The sequence below is a fragment of the Sarcophilus harrisii genome, chromosome 2, assembly GCF_902635505.1.
Source record: "Sarcophilus harrisii chromosome 2, mSarHar1.11, whole genome shotgun sequence".
Lineage (NCBI taxonomy): Eukaryota > Metazoa > Chordata > Mammalia > Dasyuromorphia > Dasyuridae > Sarcophilus > Sarcophilus harrisii.
The window spans coordinates 628390717-628412998 of record NC_045427.1 but is presented as its reverse complement, the minus strand read 5'-3'; the positions used below and the strand labels follow the sequence as shown (position 1 = coordinate 628412998).

The window sequence follows — 22282 nt, the reverse complement described above, 5'->3', positions numbered from 1 at the left end:
GCCCTCCAAACCAGGAGTCCTTCCATGTTATCATGTTGCCTCCGAAGTCATGAATCCTCAGTGTATGGAAGTATAAATACACATTTGGCTGTAAAGAGTTATTTGCAATATAGCTTTGTTTATCGCATCTCAAATTCCCATATAAGAGGTTTACAATACAAAATAAGATCATCCTTGAGGAAATTTTAAAAGGAAAATACAAACTAATATGCATTGGGGGGGGTTGCTAATCTTCTTGAACACCCTAGATTTGAAAGGAGATATTAGTGAGAGTCGTACATGAATGTGTATAATGCAGCCCCTCATATAATGACATACAAAATACCATGCAGAACTGTCTTGTCTTTGAAAATTAGAAGTAATTTTAATCAAAAGGTGGGAAATTTTATTTCCCCAAAAAAAGATTCCAATCAAAAACATGAGAGTATTGAGTGCAGAAGATAAAATTAGCCGATTAACTTTTCTAATTCAACTTTATCTCTTTCTTTAGCGAGGAAGAAAGCATAGTTGGTAATGTGGTGTAATATTGTTGAACCCAGAAAAATTGGTCTTGATGTTAATTTCATTTGGATCTCCAACTAATTTGAGAGTGAAGTTCTGTAGAATTGTGGTAAAGAACAAAAACAACTCCATCCTTGCCAGGCCTTCTCCAAGACAAGACCGTTTTCCTGGAAAGAAACAAAAATTGTGCTTAGAAATCTTCATGGAATATCACAGTATCAGCCAAAGTGAAACAGACTCATTGGACCAAGACAATAATGAATAAAAAATTCAAAGAGAAGGATGTTCATGGGCAGAAATAGTGAGAACTATTTTTGTGAGTTGTATTTCAGGAAATGATGATCATTAGGGAACAGGAAGGAATTCCTTCTTCATATTATTCTTCCCACAGTAATTTTACAATGGATACAATCTAGGCATAGTTCCACTAAAATAAGGAGGCTCAGCTCATCTATTGAGGAGTCTGATGAGAATACTAGAAAGGAAAGTGTTTTATATGCCACAGTGGTGTGTCTTCAGAAGAAGGAAGAGGCTTAGCCAAAGGAGAGAGGGAAGAGGAACAGGATTCTCCCAATAGAATGAGAGTTAGATATAGAAAGAGTTCTTTTTTACCAATGGAAAAGGGCACGAAGTAGTCACTTTTCTTGAATTTCCCATTCTCATCCAGGAAGTGCTGGGGGTCAAACTGGCCAGGGTTGGGAAACTCTTTGCTATCCCACAAGATTGGGGACAGCAATGGGAAGATAGTTGTGCCCTAGAGGGAAAAAAATTCCAGGCAAGGGTCAGTTGTCATCATGAATATCTTTGCTAAGCTAGTCCCAAGAAACTTCAGTGTCTCCCCAAATGGCTCTAGGACAATGTACACACTCCTTTGTGTAAAAAACACTGCCCTTTTACTGGGCAGGACATGGGAATTGTCACAATCCCTGGCAGTGTTTAAAGTCTCTTGAGGCAGAGCAGGATTCCTACTGAGGAATTTTTTCATCGGGAAGCTCCTCTACCAATCAAATCACAACTTGGGTTTGAAAGAAAGAAATATTTTGTGTGGGCTTTTTCTGTGCCAAGTTTTGCTCCCTCTAGGAGAAGCCAAGGGCCTCAATAGTCAAATACTCTTCTGTTCTTGTCTCATGTCAAAAGCACTAGGCCCAGCAATTCTTACATAGTAGATTCTTCCTGAAGCATTGATAGCTGGACCTGAGCAATGCACTCAGTGGAGTATATTAAATGTAAAATTAGAAGGAATTCTTCTTTCTTTCTTTGAAAGAGAATAATTCTGCTGATTCAATGCTAGGAAACTTCAGCGAAATTCAATTTAATTCAATCTTTTTTTTAAGTAATTCTGGAAAGTAATGTTTTGAATTCTAAAAACCTAGATTCTAATGTCAGCTCCAACACTTTTAAATGATCTTAGACAAGTCATCGGACCTGATTCTCAGTGTTTCCATCTACACAGTGGGACAGATAATACTATTTACACAACCACCTTAGTCTACTGTAAGAGGAAACAAAATAAAAACATGTTCACTTCAGTATTCTTACTCTCTCATTTGACCTGTACTTTGCCCCCAAGAGTTAGGATTCTTACAAGGTGCTAAGTCAGTGGAATTGAGGAAACAGTAGCATTGATGTAATCCTGCAACAAATAATGCTTTCCTAGTGATATAATGATTGGTATATACTCAGTGTGGAACATATAAGGAGGAGCTCTCAGGGCCAGAAAGGACAAGACCATTAGAAGATTTCTGAGGCTGAGACAGATTCATTCCATCATCTACCTTTGTTGTGGCTGGAGGCTCAAGCACAAACCTTTGGATCTGGAGACATTTGGAGGAACTAGAGGCAGAAGCTGGCAGAGGCAAAGGACTAGTGGCAGGAGCTCTCGGAACCAAGGAGAGAGATGGGCCTCTAAGAAAGCTAACCAGATCCCAGGAAAAGAGACAAGACTTTGAAGGAGATAAATAAAGTATTTGGACTTTAACTCCTGGCTGCATTTGGGGGGATTACTGAAATGAAACAAAAGGTGCCTCCAGAAGCCCCCCAGGAAATCTGCTTCCACAAAATATTACATTTTTAGAGGTGAATATAACACCAAGGGTATCTGTGGTGAAGGTGAAGCAGGGAGAACCAAGATAAATATATACTTTTCTCTCATTCTTCATTCAGCACTGCAGCCAAGTTGGCTGTATAATAAGGAAGATTGCTTTACGGAGAACCTCACATGAAATCATGATAATAGGACTTGATTTTTCCATGTCTAAAATGAGATCATTGAGATATTTGAGATCTCTTCCAGGACTAGATTCCATTCCCCCATGATTACTGACCTTGGGGAGGAAATATTGTCGGAATTCTGTGTCCTGGGTTAATGCATGGGGCACATTGAGAGGTACGAGGTCAATGAATCTTTGTATTTCATGCACCACAGCATCCATATAGGGCATATCCAGTCTGTCTTTGATGGAAGGAACTCGATTTCCAATCACACGATCAATTTCCTCATAAATTTTTGCTGTAGGAATAAAAATAGGAATAGTCACTCAACCTGGTCTCCTGTAAATGCCCAACAGAGGCTGTGTGGAGCATTTGCCTAATGATGTGATCTAAGATGATTCTCAGATGGACTCAGTGTCCTCTTTCTACTCAGTCAAGGACGCAAAGACTTTAACAATAGCAATGAATAATTCTCTGTTTCTCAGTTGATAGGAGTCAGAATAATTGTTTATATTCCTCTTTATGCATCATCTGTGCCAATTTAGCCAAGTCATTAAGCCTTTCTAAGCGTCATTTTTCTCATCTGAAAAATGGCAATCATAAATTATGTGTCTTCTAATGTTTTCCACACCACTAATGCTATTATTTTATGATTTGTAAAATGAAGATATTATTTGAATCTCCCTTGGGGCATCAAAGAAAATAATTTGTCAAGAGATTTGCAGACCTTATGTCCTTTATCTTGATAACAACTATTATTCTCAAAGAAAGTAGATATCTTCATTTGAATTTAATAGTACTGATGATGATATTATCATATTGATTTAAACAGTCTCAGGTCCTATCTCGGAAAGCTCCTGAGAAATAGAATCTCAGCAATCAAAATGACCCATTTATACCAAGGGCAATCCATCCTTGGACAGGAATCCTTTATGGAATGTCAAAGGGTCACCCAGCCTTTGCATGAGAACCTCCAATAAGGGAAAGCTCATGACATGACCTACAGGACAAGTGAAAGGACTTTCATAGTTGCCAAGTCTTTCCTTAAATGAACCCTCCATTTCTCAATTTCTGACTTCTCTCCATAATTCATAGTTTAACCATGGTAAACTGTAAACCCGTTTGTGGAAATACAGTGTTTAATTTGAGTCTTTGTGTCCTAAGCATAGAACCGAGGGTTCAGAGCAAGAACTTCATACATGTCTACTAAAGAGAATTGAATTTCCCATGATGAACTTCACATACTTAAATAACTATCAGGTCTTACCAAGTGTTTTTTTAAAATATGCTTCTATCTGACTTATTGCTGCTCTGTGTGGTAGTCATGCAAACCTAAAAAAGTGGCCAACTACTGTCTAAGGTACAGGGTTTAGCTACAGCATGGCAATTCTTGTACTTTACCTTGGACCTCAGGATGTTTCAGAATGAGCAACAGACCATATCTTAGAGTGTTGCTGGTTGTCTCTGTTCCAGCAGAAAATAAGTTTGCTCCAGTCACTGTTAGATTCTCTAAGTGAAATTCAGATTTAGGATTATCTTTTTCCTAAAAAAAAAAAAAGAGGTGCAAATAGATGAAGTAATGAGAACATCAGCAAAACTTATAGCAACCCTATGAAGTACAAAGTGTTTGCCCTAGGAACCCTCCCCTTACTTCATTCCCTACCCCAAGAGAATAGAACCTTCCTAATGGCCCTTAGGCTTCCACTGCCTAACTATAGTCTTGCCCTTTCCAGGCAACCTTTTCCCCAATCAACAATATGATGTAGTGGATAGAGCCCTAGATTTTGAATCGTGAAGACCTGGATTAAATTTAAGTCTCAGCTAAAATGTATGTGTCCAGAGGAAAGACACTTAATTTCCTTAGAAATCCTTAGAAATAGAAAGGATCCAATCCTTAGAGTTGGATACTTTCTTTTCTATGATACATATTATATGGTGGGGATTTGAACAAGTAATTCATTTAAAACCATGATAATCTGGGAAGTGATCCTTAAACTGATATTTTCACCACAAAGCAGGACAGCAACAAGAAATTTCAGGTTTTCAGACTGGAGAATTGAGAGAAAACTTTTGTAGTTGAGAATATAGAATTTCAAATTTTATAGTCAACCTGTGACTGATCAAAATTTTTCTTTTCAAAATCTCACTTAAGCGATCATCCATCCTAAGTTGGAATAGTCCCATAGGTTGAGAATTTATCACTTAATTTAAAATTTCATAGCAATTTTGAACATTATCCCTTCAGGTGGAAAAGAAATGTGTCTCTGTAATTTCAAACCACTATTATGAGTTCTATCTTCTGGAAGTAAAGAGGCAAAAGAATTCTAATTCCTTTGTATAATAGCCTTTAAAATTAAGTGGCTGCTGAGGTTCCTTGTAACTCACAAAAATGTGAATTTCTATGAAATATACAATTTCTACATAATAGGATTTACAGCTTGGAAGAACCTTGGAGATCACTTGACCCAACATACTCATTTTACAAAAAAAAAAAAAAAAAAAAAGGAAATTGAGGTGTAAAGAAATGAGGTGATTTTTTTCAAGACCACACAGGAGAAAATGGAAAAGGTTGGATAGTTAAATGGTCCAAATGGGGAAAGATTTAATAACATGTTACCAGAAATAGAAATGAAGCTATCTATACTAAAGAAAGGAAGAAAGAAAGATACAGGAGGAGGAAAAGAAGGAGGAGAAGGAAGAGGAGGAGGAGGAGGAGGAGGAGGAGGAGGAGGAGGAGGAGGAGGAGGAGGAGGAAGAGGAGGAGAAGGAGCCAAGCAAAGTGCTAGGTAGTGGTGATATAAAAGCATAGGATAAATAAAACATTCTCTACCTTCTAAGAGTTTACATTCTACTGAAGGAATTCAACACAGTTAAACATAAGTACATATGGAATCAATACAAAATATATACACAGTGATTTGGGAGTGGAATACCAACAACAGGAGGAATAAGGAAAGGCTTCTTGAAGGAGGTAACAGTTAAATATGGGAGGATATTAGGGCTGCTAAGAATTGAGGAAAAGGAACAAGAGCATTCCAGGCCTGGGGCCTAGACTGCATAAAACCAAAGAGGCAAAAAAAAATGGAATATTGTGTAAAGAGGACATCAATCAGGCCAGTTTACCTATAGTATAGAGGGTATGAGAAGGAAGAAAGTGTAACCAGCCTAGAAAGGGAGGCTGGAGCCAGACTTTGAAGGGTTTTAAATGTCAAACAGATGAGTTTGTGTTTTGTTTTAGGAGCCCTGAAATTTCCTGATCATGGGACCATTGTTTTGTCAACTTTGCATATTTTTGAAAAATGGATTGAGTGTCTTGATGCTGAAGAATTATCAGGAGAGAATTGTCATTGTCATACTTATCCTTCTAGTTATTCTTTAATCCATTTGGGTTAATCTATAAAGGAAGGAAGGACATAAGCATTCATCAAATATCTACTAGATTCTAAGCAACTTACAAATATTATGTCTTTGATCTTTACAGTGACCATAGGGCCAGATGTTAGTATTACACCCATTTTACAGTTGAATAAATGGAGGCAGACAAAGTTTAAAAAACTTGTTCAGAGTTAGAGTTCTCTAAAGAGTCTGATTCCAGATTTGAACAAAAGTTTTGTTTTTTTTTAACTTCAGGTTCAGTATATAATCCAGACCAACCTGCTTTCTTTGTCAGTCTGAGTGGCACTATGTAAGATTGAAAGGTAGTTAATGATTAACTGGTATGTTGGACTGATATCCTGCTGGCAATTCAGAGTAAATTTTCATGACCAAGGGAGAGTATGGAATATTATGAGTGCTTTATTTGTTTTCTAAATTGGATTGTGGGATTCTGGGAAGCTTCTGTATCTTTTTCAGTTTTCTGTGGGGCAAAATTCAAGCTGCCCTCTTCCTGAAATTAATTAATCTTAATATGAAGTGCTTTTATGGAAACTAGTTATAGTTAACATGTATAACAATAGTTAATATTTATGTAATGTTTTGAAACATTACATAACATTAACAACTTGTTTTAGAAACATAATATTTCATCTTGATAACTACCCTGGGAGATAAATGTTATCCTCAATAACTATTATTCTCAATATTATCCTTATTTTTACAAATCATGAAAGTGAGATAGACAGTGATATTATATGACTTGCCCAGGATACAGCAAAGAGTATAAAATTGGCTTTAAACTCAAGGGTTTTTTTTATTCTAACTCTTGTTCTGCATCCCATTTCTGTTCTGTTTCAAGCTTAACTTTGTATAAATTTGTTTAGATGTCACCCTCCCCCCATTAAATTGTAAGCTCCTTGATGACAGGATCTCTTTTTATTCTTTCCGGGCTTTTGGGATTTAGCAAAGTGGCTGGCACATAGTAGGTGCATGGTAAATGTTTAGTAATTGATTGCTATCATCATTCTCAAAATACCATCCTTCTCCAAACAGGAAAGCCCAGATCAGCAGTTCATCACCCAACAAAGCAGAATTAATCCAATCTCATTTCTCATACAAAGTTGAAGTAAGGGACAGGGTCAGACCAAACAAAGCCCAGGTACTAGAAAGCCAGTGGCATGCTTAGGGGACATGAATACCTTGAGACTCTCTCTGATGTCACAGAGAGTAGACTCTAAGAATGCGTGAAATATTAGCCTTACTCAATAAACACGCTGTTTACCCCATGGATCCTACCTGGTGCATTTTAGAGAGGTAGCAGTCAATGTAGTCTCGAGGGTTGTTGGGGTCCAGTGTCTTTTGATGTTCCTTCACTCTTTCCAAAATGAATTTTCTAACTTCCTCACCACCTTTAAAAATTATTTTATGTTCTCCAGGGAGGTAAATTCTGAATGCTGGTAGAAAGTTGTAGAGCTACAAACCCCCAAATCCCAAACCAAAGACACGAGTTTATTGTCATGAAAAACAACTTCAAATCTCTAATTATAAACCATTATATTTTATTCAAAGGTATTGCATTAAATTTTTCATTAACAATATATATTTCTCTCTAATCTTCACTGCAGATTAGGGAAAAAAACAAAATCCCTGGAACATATATATATATATATATATATATATATGTGTGTGTGTGTGTGTGTGTGTGTGTGTGTGCGTGTGTGTGTGTGTGTAGATATAGATAGATATAGATGTAGATATAAATATAGAAATAGATAAAGATATAGATATAGATACAGATATGAGAGAGTGTCAAGTAAAACAAATCCCCATGTTGGCAACAGGCAAAAATTTGTGCCATATTCTACATCTTGAATCTTTCTCTTCTCTATACTGAGGGAGGAAGGATGATTCATCATGCTTCCTCTGGAAACTTTGTGGGTCCTTGTACTGAGAGTTCTTTAGTTTTGCATGGGTATTTGTGTTTCTGGTGTTTTTGTTATTATAAAAATTGAGTCTGCTTACTTTGTTGTCATTCTTTAGTTATTTCAGTCATGTCTGACTTTTTCTGACCCATCTGACATTTTCCTGGCAAAGATACTGAATTGTTTGTTATTTACTCTTCAAGTCCATTTTACAGAGTCAACAGGGTTAAGTGACTTTTCCAAGGTCATACAATTAATATGTGTCTAAGGCCAAATTTGAACTCAGGAAAATGAGTCTTCCTGACTAGCACTTTATCTACTGTGCTACCTGGTTGCCCACTTTACTTGGCATCTATTTATAAAATCTCTCTAGGTCTAATTTTTTACAACATAGTAAAATTTTATCACATTCATATTCCACAATTTGTTTAGCTACACCTCCCAACAGCTGAAAGGTCCCTTAGTTTCTAGTGATTTACAGCCAAAAAAAAAAAGATATGCTTTAAGTATTTTACCTACAGTTTTCAACTGTTCATATTTTTCTTCTTCTTTAATTTTGCTGAGGCAATTGGGGTTAAGTGACTTGCCCAGGGTCACCCAGCCAGGAAGTGTTAAGTGTCTGAGGGCAGATTTTAACTCAGGTCCTCCTGACTTGAGAGCTGGTGCTCTATCTACTGTGCCACGTAGCTGCCCCTCTTCTTTTTTGAAGATTCTTTTTGGACACAGGCTATGTAGTGGTATTGTTAGTTCAGAGGATATACATAATTTGTTTATTTCGAAGAAATAAATATAAATTGCTTTCCAGATTATCTGAACCTATTCACAGATAGACCAAGAGCTGTCAATGTGCTGGTTTTGTCACAGTCCCTTCAAAATCTGTTATTTGTTTTTTGTTTAAATGCATTTTGGGACATTTGAAAGGTGGTCAGGAATTTTCCACATTTTTAATAAAGCCATTTGGGTCTATTTTTTGTGACAACTTTTAAAGTACTCTAAACTGGCAGAGTGGATTTTAAAGGCATCTATTCAGGAAAGATCTGGTGTTAGTTATGAAAGATGGGGAGTTTCTAGCTGCCATCAGTAGACACAATATCTTAGCCTAAGTAGACAGAGCAAATTTCAGGATTATATACAACAAAACTAGGGAAGGCAGAATCCATTGGCCTCAATGAAGTTTGGAGAAAAACAATCTAATTTCTCTGACTGAAATTTGGATAGAAAATAGTGCTTCTTTCTCTTCCAGAGAGGAGATGTTGGTATGACACAGTGCTACCAAGTTCTACTGTGAGTGGTGATAAGGATAAGGGGGGAGGGAGAACAATTAATCAGAGATGTCAGAAAAAGGACCGCTCTGATCATCAAGGAAGCTCAACACTTGAACTGAGAGAGAAAAAAAAAGATTCTCTTTAGAGCAGAAAGTGTAAAATTGACTTCCTTGCATTTTCTTCTGTTTTTCAGTTAATAAATAGCATCTCTCTATGTCCCTTTAATTGAAAATTTTCAAAACTACTGTAACAAATATAAATAGTCCAGAAAAACAAAATCCCCATATTGTCTATGTCTATAAATGGATGATTCATTCTGCATACTCAATCTGGCACCTCTCTGTCAGGAAAAGAAGAACATATTTCATCATAGATCTTCCGTAATCAGTATTGGGCATTGCACTGATAAGAGTAATTAAGTCTTTTAAAGTATTTTTGTTTTTTTGCTTACAAGGAAGATTGACTTTAGATAAAATTATCTCCTAATTTTTACTCATTTCACTCTACATAAGTTTATACCTTCTTCCCAGGCTTCTTCACTGATGTATTTCTCTATTTTTAAACTAAAAACAAACCATTTTGAAATCTGGTGCTACTAGGCTCATTTCTTCCTCCATTTTTCTCATGATTTTTCCTTGAAGTTCTTGATATTTTGTCCTTCAGATAAATTTTGTCATTTTTTCTAGTATTATTAAGTAAACCTTGAAGTGGTAGGGCAATATATAAATAAATAAATTGAGGTAATATATCATTTTATCATATTATTTCATCTAAACAATGAGCAACTAAGATTCCTTTTATTATTTAGGTCAGTCTTTGTTTCCACACAAGATAATACTGGAGTTGTTTTATTGAAAAAGTTTCTATATGCATGTAGGTAAGTAGATTTCTAAGTATTTTTTCTATCTTATGCTTTTTAATAGAATTTCTTTTTCTACCTCTACCTGTTTACTTTTGTTGAGAGCATACAGAAGTGTTAATGATTTGTATGAATTTATTTTATATCTAGTGACTTTCCTGAAGTTACTAACTCAAGAGTCAGCTTTGAGTTAAGCAGTAATTGATACATTTCCTTTGCTAAAGGTTTCCCTTTGTGCTTAGTCCTGACATGAACATGATTCTGGACTGTCAAACGATCTGGAAGCACTTACCCCTGTGCAAAGACTTCTAAAAGAAGCCAGGGAATGTCTTTACTATTTCGTATGTGTTGAGGGGAGAGAATCAGTCTAATGAGGTTTCTCACTACAAGTTCAACTAAATGAATTTGTGCTAATCAATTACTAATCCATTTATCCATTAATTATGCAAGATAAAATCCTGCTCACATAAATTGACACTCTAGAAGAGGAATAAGGAATAACACACATAGATAACTCTTAAATAAATAATACATGATTGGTGTATCAGAAGGATACATATAAAAATCCCATGGGAGCTCTTAGAGCATGATTATTTCTGATTGCAAAGAACAGAGTAGGCTTCATGAAGCAGGTGGTATTTGAGTTGGACTTTAATGTGTGGAGGATATTCAGCAGATAAAGGGGAAGCCAAGGCCATTTAGCATATGGTGACAGAGATAACAATGAAGCAGTTGTCCTCAAAATGCTTTCATTCTACCAGTGAAGGGCTTAGCTATACTATGTATTCTAGACTTTAAGTAAAACAGAGCATGGGCAAAGGAAAAGAAAACTTATTTTTTGGCTGCATGAGGATCCTTAGTTCTGACTTAAAAGAATGAGGGCTTTGATAACTGTGAAAAAGACACATGTCCATCCATTGTAGAACTAAGCCAAAATCACCCCCAAGATCAGTTTAACCTTTTGGTCTAGTTGACTTGATCCCTTAGGTTGGACCAGTGGTCCTCCTTAATTCCTCCAAAATTGTCTGGGCAGGTTCCTTGTTGCTAATTATCTTACTTTGATACATCTATGAACACTCTCCTACTTGGGATAGTCCAGGCCCCTAATCAGACATTTCTCTCTTTAATTAAAATTTTCATATAACTAAAAACTAGTTTAAATGCCTAGCTAGCTAGCATCTTATTTGAGTATCAAAAATATTGCATGGTGTTATTGTCCTGGAGTGCATGGTATACAAATGTGTGTGTATGTGTGTATTTGTGGGTGTTGAGAATCTTGCTAAGAAATGAGAGCTTATGGTATAATGATCATGTTGCTGAAATTCAGCAAAAAAACCCAGAATATGAAGAGATCTATTATCTTACCTGTGCCCATGGTTTGTTGAACCGATGAAAGTTTTCATTTAACAATTTCATCAGATATAGAAATTTCTCATCATCGTATTTGAATCGATCATGGAAGAGGATAGAACAGATCACATTGCATGGGGCACAGCCAAGGATGAAGGTGGGATCGGTGGGCTGACCTAATGTGGAGAAAAATCACCAAAAGGAGGAAAAGAGCAGCTTTAATAAAAATGTTGCCAATCAGGTAGAGTCTGGACATCTTTTCTGTCCTTACTAGGATATGGTGTTTAGTTCCTTTAAAGTTAGTGATTATTTTATTGCTTAAAAGGAGACTAGATAAGCTTATAATACCCAAGTGCAATAAAAAAGAAGGGAATTCTCTGGCCCACTGTTCAGTGGACCAAGGAAGAGACTTTTAGAAAGATTCCCAAAGCAAGTAACATTTAAATGGGTGATGGGTGAACAATTGGACCGAACATGCACGGGAGGAAAGAACTGAACTGAAAGCCAACCCTTTGTTTTCCTGAGCTCTTCTACCAGACATTGGGCTTCTTCTTGAATTCTCTCTTCGATGCTTCTCTTCCCCATTCCAAAGTTCCTCAGGGTCATGAGAGAAAATCTGCGGAGTTCTCTCCACCTCTCTCCATGACTGAAAATAACTCCTAGAAAAAAGAGAGTAGGGCACCAGAGGTATTTGAGGAAGACATTTCTAGTTTAGTTCATTAGCCAAATTTTATTTTGTTCAATTCAGAACAAAATGCAATACAACATGGTAGATATGAAGGACTTACCACATTTTCTTATTACTTATTCTAGGTGCTGGGAACAGAACAATAAAAATGAGACCAGTAACCATGCTATAGAAGGATACATTCTATTGGATATTCAATGCCATACATTTTGCTTTTCTGTGACTCTTCTGAGTAAATTAAACTTACCTAATCCTTTGAATAAATCTTCAAATATTGGCATATCTCCTCTCTCCATAAAAACATCTCCTTGATCAATTAGAGCTTCCTTGACCATGGTATACCCATATAGCACCACTATACGCTTAGTTCCAATATAAATAGTATAGATGGGGCCATATTTTTCAGCCAGCTATGAAAAGAATGTAAAGAATAAAATGAAGTTCAGTGAGAAACTTTAGAAAGTTGGAATTTATACCTACAATTGCTTCATAATATGTCATATGCACGTCTACATGTGTGCATGAGACCAGATGTTTTTAATGAATTTTGTGTATACAAAAGCATAGGCTGTTGGATAACAAAGTAATGTTCTCATTCCTTTTAGTTTTCTCTTTGGGAATCCCTGTCATTTTAAAACACAGTATTTTTCCCAGATAAAGAATCCTTCATTGGTACCTATCTAGTGTAAAGATATTATAAAGCGAGTCTGAGGTCAATGTTGGTGGGTTGATTCAGGAAAAATTTATAGGAGAACATGAAAAAGCCACACAGAATTCAGAGGGGACTGGGATCTCCTAACAAAGACTATTGCTCTTATTGCCTGTCTTCTCTCAAATACTTGCAGTATTTCTTGAGTAACTCCAACTGGGCAACTCCAATGAACCACTCCAAAGTTATTAATAGTCTCTAGATGGCCAAATATGATGGTCTTATCTCAATTCACATTCTTCTGGACCTTTTTACAGCATTTAACATTGTTGGCTACATTCTTCCATTTACTCTCTTCTCTCTGGGTCCCTCATATCACTCTCTATTCCTCTCTATATCTCTTTCTTCCTCTGCCTCTGTCTCTCTTTTCCTTTTACCTGTCTTATTGGTCCTTACAAATCTGTTTTACTTGATCATAATCCACATTGAACTGTGAGTTTTCCCCATAGTTCTGTCTTGGGTCATCTTCTCTTTCTATGCTCTCATTATCACCATGCATACTCATTCCCACTTGTCTTACTTCCCTACACTAGAAATTTGGGTTCTCAAAGAGGTAATTGCTAAAGTTCTATGAGTACAAAATTATTGTACCATTGTAGTCAAGCACATACGTAGAGTTATATGTGGTTATATTGCTTAGGATAACTCACATTTCTGCAATTGTGTGGGGTCTACCCTCACAAAGGTTTACAAGTGAAAATGGATCTATTTATAAGCTGAGCTTCTCAGAAAAATCTCCTGGACTATTTACTATAAGACTAATTCATTGTTTTTTTAGTAACTTTTTACTGACAGAACCCATGCCAGGGTAATTTTTTACAACATTATCCCTTGCACTCACTTCTTTTCTGATTTTTCCCCTCCCTCCATCCACCCCCTCCCCCAGATGGCAAGCAGTCCTATACATATTAAAGAGGTTACAGTATATCTTAGATACAATATATGTGTGCAGAACCGAACACTTCTCTTGTTGCACAGGAAGAATTGGATTCAGAAGGTATAAATAACCTGGGAAGAAAAACAAAAATGCAAGCAGTTTACATTCATTTCCTAGTGTTATTTCTTTGGGTGTAGCTGCTTCTGTTCATCCTTGATCAATTGAAACTGAGTTAGATCTTCTCTTTGTCGAAGAAATCCACTTCCATCAGAATACATCCTCATACAGTATCGTTGTTGAGGTATATAATGATCTCCTGGTTCTGCTCATTTCGCTCAGCATCAGTTCATGTAAGTCTCACCAATCCTCTCTGTATTCATCCTGCTGCTCATTTCTTACAGAATAATAATATTCCATAACATTCATATACCACAATTTACCCAACCATTCTCCAACTGACGGGCATCCATTCATTTTCCAGCTTCTAGCCACTACAAACAGGGCTGCCACAAACATTTTTGGCACATACAGGTCCCTTTCCCTTATTTAGTATCTCTTTGGGGTATAAGCCCAGTAGAAACACTGCTGGATCAAAGGGTATGCACAGTTTGATAACTTTTTGGGCATAGTTCCAAATTGCTCTCCAGAATGGCTGGATGTGTTCACAATTCCACCAACAATATATCAGTGTCCCTGTTTTCCCACATCCCCTCCAACATTCCGTGTTACCTTTCCCTGTCATTCTAGCCAATCTGACAGGCGTGTAGTGGTATCTCAGAGTTGTCTTAATTTGCATTTCTCTGATTAATAATGATTTGGAGCATATTATCATATGGCTAGAAATAGTTTCAATTTCTTTGTCTGAGAATTGTCTGTTCATATCCTTTGACCATTTATCAATTGGAGAATGGCTTGATTTCTTATAAATTAGAGTCAGTTCTCTATATATTTTGGAAACGAGGCCTTTATCAGAACCTTTGACTGTAAAAATGTTTTCCCAGTTTATTGTTTCCCTTCTAATCTTGCCTGCATTAGTTTTGTTTGTACAAAAACTTTTTTATTTGATATAATCAAAATTTTCTATTTTGTAGTCAATAGTGATCTCTAGTTCTTCTTTGGTCATAAATTCCTTCCTCTTCCACAGATCTGAGAGGTAAACTATCCTATGCTCTTCCAATTTATTTATAATCTCATTCTTTATGGCTGGGTCATGAACCCATTTTGACTTTATCTTGGTATACGATGTTAAATGTGGGTCAGCACCTAGTTTCTGCCATAAGACTAACTCATTGTTAAGTGCCCCATCCCACTGCTGGTCAGGTGCATATCTGCTGGACTAAGTTGAGTGGATTTCTGTTACTGGGCCACTTCAATCATGGGCTGACCAGAGGCAGTGAGGAGGACCTTTCAGATCCTTATCTGGGAATTTACGGAAGCTTTTTCAGTTCTTCCATGTCTGGAGTCCAAGGGTTTTCTGTATTTGTGCTAACATATATAACTATAGAGAGGTATATAGAGCTTCTCTCTTATCAACCAAACTCTTTCAAGCACCAGGTGTCAATGCAGAGAGATGAAGTCATTTTTTCCCTAGAATCTGAGTTCCTTTCCCAGACCAACTTTACTAGTTCAGAAACAGATCTTTTCATTTAAAGAACTCAGTATAATATGGGTTATTAATGAGCAATTTAGTATATTCTCATGTTTACAGGCTAAGCAATAATTTTGTAATGTACATTTGTCAAATAATCATAAAACAGTTCTTGGTCCCACATTTTCTCAAGTATTAATTGCAAAGTTCTCCTTTTGGTACAAATAAAGCAATGGGAAACAAGGCATTGAGACCAACTTTCCCCTAGGTAAGCATACATACTAGATTAATATTTCATAGGTGTTTTGACCCATTTCAAACAGCAAAACAACCAAAGGGACAAATTCTTTTACTTATGTGTGTACATTTTACCTGCTACAATTGAATGAAAGTTTCATAAGGGCAGAGACTATTTTATTTGTGTTTGCATTATCAGAATGTTGGATAGTGTGTAACCTGTAGTAGGTAACTACTCAATGCTTTTTGACTGATTGATTGGTTTAGAAATCCAATTAAACATTCATCCAAGGAGCAAAAGCTTTTTTGTGAGGCAATTGAGGTTGAGTGACTTGCCTAGGGTCACAGAGTTAATTAAGTGTTAAATGATTGAGGCTGGACTCAGGTCCTCCTGACCTGAGGGTCATGCTCCATTCACTATGCCATCTATCTGCCTCTACAAAAGTTTTGAAGAAAGATTTCTCTAGGAAGATTTTTAGGCAAAGTATAGCAATTGAGGGAGGTAGAAATGTATGATCAATACTCTTGTGGTGAGAAATATCAAAGTACATCAGTGAAACTGCTGGTGTAATTTGGCTCAATAAGTCCTTTAAATGAGAGTACATTTGGTATATTACCATTTCATGGGTGATTTTGGAGCAAAGACATATTGTAAATAAAGTTATTCTTGGAGGAAGAAATCCAGACTATCAATAGCCATATTTAAAATGTGTTCCAAATAATTAATAATCAGAGGAATACAAATTAAAGTATCTCTGAAATTTTCCATTAGACTCACAAAGTTGATAAAAAAGGACAATGCACATACAAAAGGGCCTATGGAGGGAAGAAGGGACATTTATGTATTATTGATGGAATAGACAATTTTGGAAAGAAATTTGAAACTATGCCGCAAAAGTTATTAAACTTTACATATCATTTGCTCAAGCAATAAACACTACAAAGATCAAAAATTAAACAACACAAAGATAAAAGAAAGAGAAAGTAAAGATATATTTATATCCCCATACACTAAAATCAGAATAGTATCTATGTATTTCTTTATTTACCATTTAAAAAACTCTGCTAACCATTTTTAGTAGGTTTTTCTCTGTCATAAGTCATATATATCTTTGGTAAAGATATCAAAACCTTAACCCTGTTTCCCCCATAAACTTTGTGGGTTTTATTGCCTAAATTTGGATAGTGGTGTGATTTGGGTGAAAACATAGACTATTTTATTGCAGCAATAATGGTATATGAATACATTGGAATTTACTACACTATAAGGAACGAAAAAAGGAAAAATCTCAGAAAAAACACTTGAAAATGTGGATGAACTGATGTAGAAGCAAGTGACCAAATCAAGAACAACTTATGCAATAAAAAACATTTTAAAAAATAAATAACTTGGAAAAACTTGAGAATCATGATAGCATCCTAGGGTTTTATGATGAAACATGCTATTCACATCCTAAAAGAAATGAAATAGACTCAGGGTTCAGGTGGAGACACTTCTTCAGACATGGTTAATGTGGGGATTTTTTTTCTTGTCTGCATGTTCGCTACAGGAAGGTGGGAGTTTGAGGAAGAGGGAAAAAAATGGATTTCTTTACATTGAAAACAATTGTGTGAATTTAAATAGTAGGTAAATTGTTTTCTTTCTACTTCCTTCTTTTGAGCATCATCTCTCAATTAGTTGTTTTTTCCTATCACTTTCAGGGCATGGGTCATTTTTCTTGATAGAGAAGACTATACTCAAATTTGAAATGATCAGATTTGCCCCCTCTCTGTTGTTCTCATTATTGTCCCATCCACCCCATGCAAGTGTTCTATCCCATAGTCCCACATCCCCAGAATAGATTAAAAAACAACTCTCTTAATAGTTTTTAATGTCATTACCCAGCTTCAAATCACTCTGAGCTTAACACTCATGATATCATTTTTTGTAAAAATATACTCTACTTTTTGGCCCATTCTTTACTACATGGCATATTCCCAGTGTGTGTAGCTTTCTTTGCAAATAAGTTTAAATCCAAGACTTTTGATCATCTATCACTTCCATATCTCATTCAAAAAAGGACATGAACTTAACCTGACAGCTCTTCTTGATGAAGACATAATGATTCTTTGTAATTATAATATCCATTTCTTGAAATTCACCAAATATCTCTTTCCTGATCTGTTCTCAAAATTTTCTAGGAATCGAGACAAAAACTAATTGGTCTTTATTTTACAAACTTTATTTTTTTCTTCTTTCGAAATCTGGCTTTGGAAAGCCTTGAAGCTAATGGCTGGTTTCATCATATGTGAAGAAATAATAAAACAAAGTAAAAATTTCCCTTTCTCCATCCCTCTTCTCCAAATGAAGAGAAAAATAGCTAAGAATTTGAGCAATTAAAAAAAATTCTTGAGACATTTCTTTTCTTGGTTTCCATAATACTGATCCCTTCTGGTTCTTCTACTACATGTCTTGTTCCTTATTCTCAATCCTCAGTGCTGGATCATCTTACATCTGTTGCCCACTAAGGTTCTTTTATGGACTCTCTTTTTTCTCCACTCTCTTGGAGACTCCATGATCTGCTATTGTACTCTCTAACTAGGGTTTTTCAATGTTCATGGTTTTAATGATCATTTCTGTGCAGAAAATTCCCATATTCATATGACTAGACTTTATTACTTTTCTACTCCACGTAGCCAACTGCTTAGAAAGGATTTCTCAACTTGGATGTCCTATTGACATTGCAAAGTCCATAATACAGCTCATTGATTTTCTCCTAAAACTATCCCTTTCTCCAAAGTTATCTATTACTCGTATGGGTCCCCAAGAGGTGGATTTCTCTTGAACATACCTCCATCAACTCTGACGTATAGCTATGGATTTATATTTGACTTTTCATTCTTACCTATATTTTGCATGTGCTTAGAGTTAGATATGCTCAAGTCTGGTAGATTCTATCTTCATGTCTTCCATATTTATTCCATTTTGCTTCCTAACTGGCCTAATTAAGACCTTCACCCTTACCAACTTTGCTTAAACTACTATAATAAACTTGTGAGACAGTATTCGAACTAATTAACCCAATAACAGGGAAAGAGAACATGGAACATGAAAGACAAATCAAACCACCATTAAGTTCCTTTGGAATTGATAGAGAACTGTTACCCACAAGTCTTTGTGACTGATCTTTTCGTGTCAATGACTCCTGCCAATAGACCACTGAGGTTGCTTCAGCCCAAGCCAAAAAGTCATCCTTAAAATGAGGAATAATCCTTGTAGAGAAACGACCCATCTTCCTCCCCACCACCTCTACCAGTTACTAAATAATTAATCCTAGCAGAAAGTAAGCCCAAAATTCCTAGGAGTAGCAGCCCAGCCCTGCAGATCATTGTTTCCACTTCCATCCCAGCTTTCCCAGCCTTCTCCAGTATCAGTCCTGAAAGCAACTCTCTGGCAACTTCTCTAAGTGTTGAAGCCAGAACTACTGAAGACTACCTAAGAAAAATCTGACAAAGAAATCCAGTGTACTTCCAATGGCTTGGTTTCAGAAAAGACATGATTTTTATTGGTGGAATTGGCATAAAATGTACTATATTAGCATCTGTTTTGTTAATTTACCCTTGGAAACCCAAGGCCTTTCCAAATGACATACAATTGAAATCCCTTACTCTGTGTTATCTCCACAATACTGAGAACATAGTAGCTACTTAATAAATTATATCTTTATCAATTCTTTCAAAAGCCTCCAAATTCAATACCCTGCTTCTAATATTTTTCTTTGAAGTGAATAATCGGCAACTTAATATTCCCATAGCATAATTCTGACCACTTCATTCCTCTACTCAAAAGTCTACAGGAGCTCCCTAGTGGCCTGTCTAGCTTGGCAGTTAAATGCCTCCAGAGCTGACTCCAACCTGTGAAGATTAATTTTACATTACATTGCTTCATCCTAAAAATTACATTGCTGCCCTGTTAGCTATATTATCTCCCATTTCTTTGTATGTACCCAGACTGTTTCCCATTCCTGGACTTCACTCCTATTCTCTCTTCCAATCAGAATCTGTTACTTTCTTCAAGATCCAGATCAGGTGTTCTCTCCTACTTAAAACTTTTTTGGGGTGCTCCAATTACAAGTGTTTTCTCAGTCATCTAATTACTTTCTACTTATTTGTCTATGAATTTGTTGTATCCCTTTGATAGAACATAAGCTTCTGGAGGAGAGGAACTATTTCCCTTTAGGGAGAAATTGTTTTATTCCCCATAGATTTTTCTCATGTCTGGCACAATCCCTGGCACACAGTAGATACTACAAAAGTTTTCATTAATTGAATAATCTCTTTTTGTCTTTATATCCCCAGAGCTGAATGTGATACATTACACACAGTAAATATTTGGTCATATTGTTGAATTTCTTCTGTTGCTACCAAACTTTTGACAAAACAATCTATGCTTGACATTATTACTAATAGAGATATCACTCATAGAGTCCTTAAATTATCACACATGACTTAGAATTATAAATCACCATCAGTCCTCATTAAATTATTCATTTGAAGCCTTTGAGAATCCCCCACAAGCCAAGCAGCTAGGATTCAAACCCCAAGCCCAGTCCTTTACCTGCAAGAATGATGCAAGCATGTTCTTCAAATTTATTTGCAGGATGTTGCCAATAAAGGGAAAAGGAGTGGGACCTGGTGGGAGCCTTCCCCTTTTGGTTCCTTGGATCCATACAGATAAGATCAGGAAAAAGACAAAAGCCAGGAGGACAGTAGTGGTCAATCCCGAAGAATCCATTGCCCTGAGAGATGGTTCTACAGCTCTCAGAGGTAGTAGATCAATTGTCAGACTTGCTTAATCATTGATTTAAAAAAACAAGGGGTGGGAACAAGGGAATGTCCAGTCCATAACTTGCTAGTCCTTGGAGACAAACAAATTGGTTTTTCATTAGACAAGCAAGCAAAAAATGATTAAGAAAATGTCTACAGATTTGTCACTTTGGAGTATCTTCTTGACTCTAATTTGGCTCTAAATTGAATAGGGAAAATTGGGGCCGGGAAGAGTCAGAGCTGTTAATAATCAAATTTTAGTTGGCCTATAGAGGTGTGTTGAGCTAAGAAGAGAGCTAATATCCAAATCCAGCTTGAAAGGAGTTGGTTGTGGAGTCCAGATACTAAGATGCTGCAGGCTTGACCTCACATTAAAAAGATTAGGTACTATTTTCTTATCTCCTAAACTATATTAAGCTTAATTGACTTCTTAACCTTGATAGTTCTTTCTATACCTTGAATAACATTCTTCCTGAGAAAGAAGGGGGCAACAAAATAAGTGTCAACATTTTTACATCCCCAAATTTCTTCTGAGCTTTAATCCTTGTTGTTAATGATCTTTCAGATTAGTGGTTTTTCTATGCAAGGATGAGCCCCTGATAACACTCATTCTCTGACCGTCTTTGGTATATATCATCGTGTACTAATGACAACTCAAGCAGAGTATAAATAATCTATGTCTCTCTCAGACCTCAGACCTCAGACTTGACCCCATTCTAACTTAGAGAATAACAACAAATCTTAGATTGAGCCTGTAACCATAAATACTCTTATTCTTTTTGGTCTTCCCCCTTGGATTGATATAGAACACATTTCTCTGTTCATTTTAACTCCTGTTTTCATGTCAGGTGCAAGACTCTGATCATCTCCTTTGAATGTATGCTTTACCCCGTGTTTGATTTGCCATATTTAAGGTTCCAAAGATAACATAATATGCCATCAATGGTCAGCACATGGAGAGCACTTCAAGAAAGACTGAATGCATTTGTGTAGAGTCTCAGCTAGTCACCATTTACTTATCATCCTTTCTTCCATTCACAGAAAGTCTATCACTTGCAAAGTGTGTCTAAAGGTGCTATTCTACCAAATCTTCTTGATCTGTTGGAACAGATTTTGAGTGTTTCAGAAAGAAGATTTTTTAAAAATTAAGAAATAAGATTCTTGCCCATGGGCATGCTAGAGCCAACTCAATCTATCTCAAGAAATCTGGTTGTTAAATTCTACATTGACCCCTGGGACATCTGAAAAATACCACAAATTGAGGCTTGATATTTTGTTTTATTTCTAGAATTAAAAATGATGGAAGAAATGTTATTAGTTCAGATTAAACTTAAAAGTATGAGAGATTATATGTATTATATACCTGTGAAGGATTTTTGTATTGCTTACATAAGAACTGCCTATCCTGCAAAGATATGACTTACTTATCTTTTCCATTGTTAGAGGGAGTTTCATAATTGATACAATCACGGAGTCCTGGGTATATGTAATAATAATAATAATAGTAACATTTACATAACATTTTGTAGGTCCCAGGAACTGTGCTAAAAGCTTTATAAGTATTATCCCATTTAATCTTCACAATAACCTGAATAAATAAGGCGCTATTATTATCTCCATTTTATAGATGTGGAAACTGAACCAAATGGTTGTCATGTGACTTGAGAATAATAGCAGAAATGCCATCTTGGCTCTACCCACCAATAATGGTGGGTTCTACACATTCTGAACCTGGACAAATCACTTAATCTCTGCCTCCATTTCTTCAACTGGAAAATGAGGATAATAATAGTACCTTATTACGGATGTTGTGAGTATCATTCCAAATCATATTTTTAAAGGTTAAACTTTTCTTTGTAGTGACCAAAAACTGGAAACTGAGTGGATGCCCATC

The 22282-nt window shown here is 36.1% G+C and overlaps 1 protein-coding gene across 1 annotated transcript; it reads right to left on the bottom strand.

Moving 5' to 3' along the window:
* Positions 1 to 339: 339 nt before the first annotated feature.
* On the bottom strand, positions 340 to 20400 carry LOC100928062 (cytochrome P450 2C23-like). Its single transcript, XM_003754911.3, has 9 exons — positions 20180 to 20400; positions 12419 to 12581; positions 11993 to 12142; positions 11499 to 11659; positions 7384 to 7560; positions 4114 to 4255; positions 2826 to 3010; positions 1114 to 1255; positions 340 to 668 (listed from the first exon to the last, which is right to left on the bottom strand). Exons 1-9 carry the CDS (start codon positions 20354 to 20356, stop codon positions 487 to 489), a joined length of 1479 nt encoding a protein of 492 aa, XP_003754959.1. The 5' UTR covers positions 20357 to 20400; the 3' UTR covers positions 340 to 486.
* Positions 20401 to 22282: the final 1882 nt, after the last annotated feature.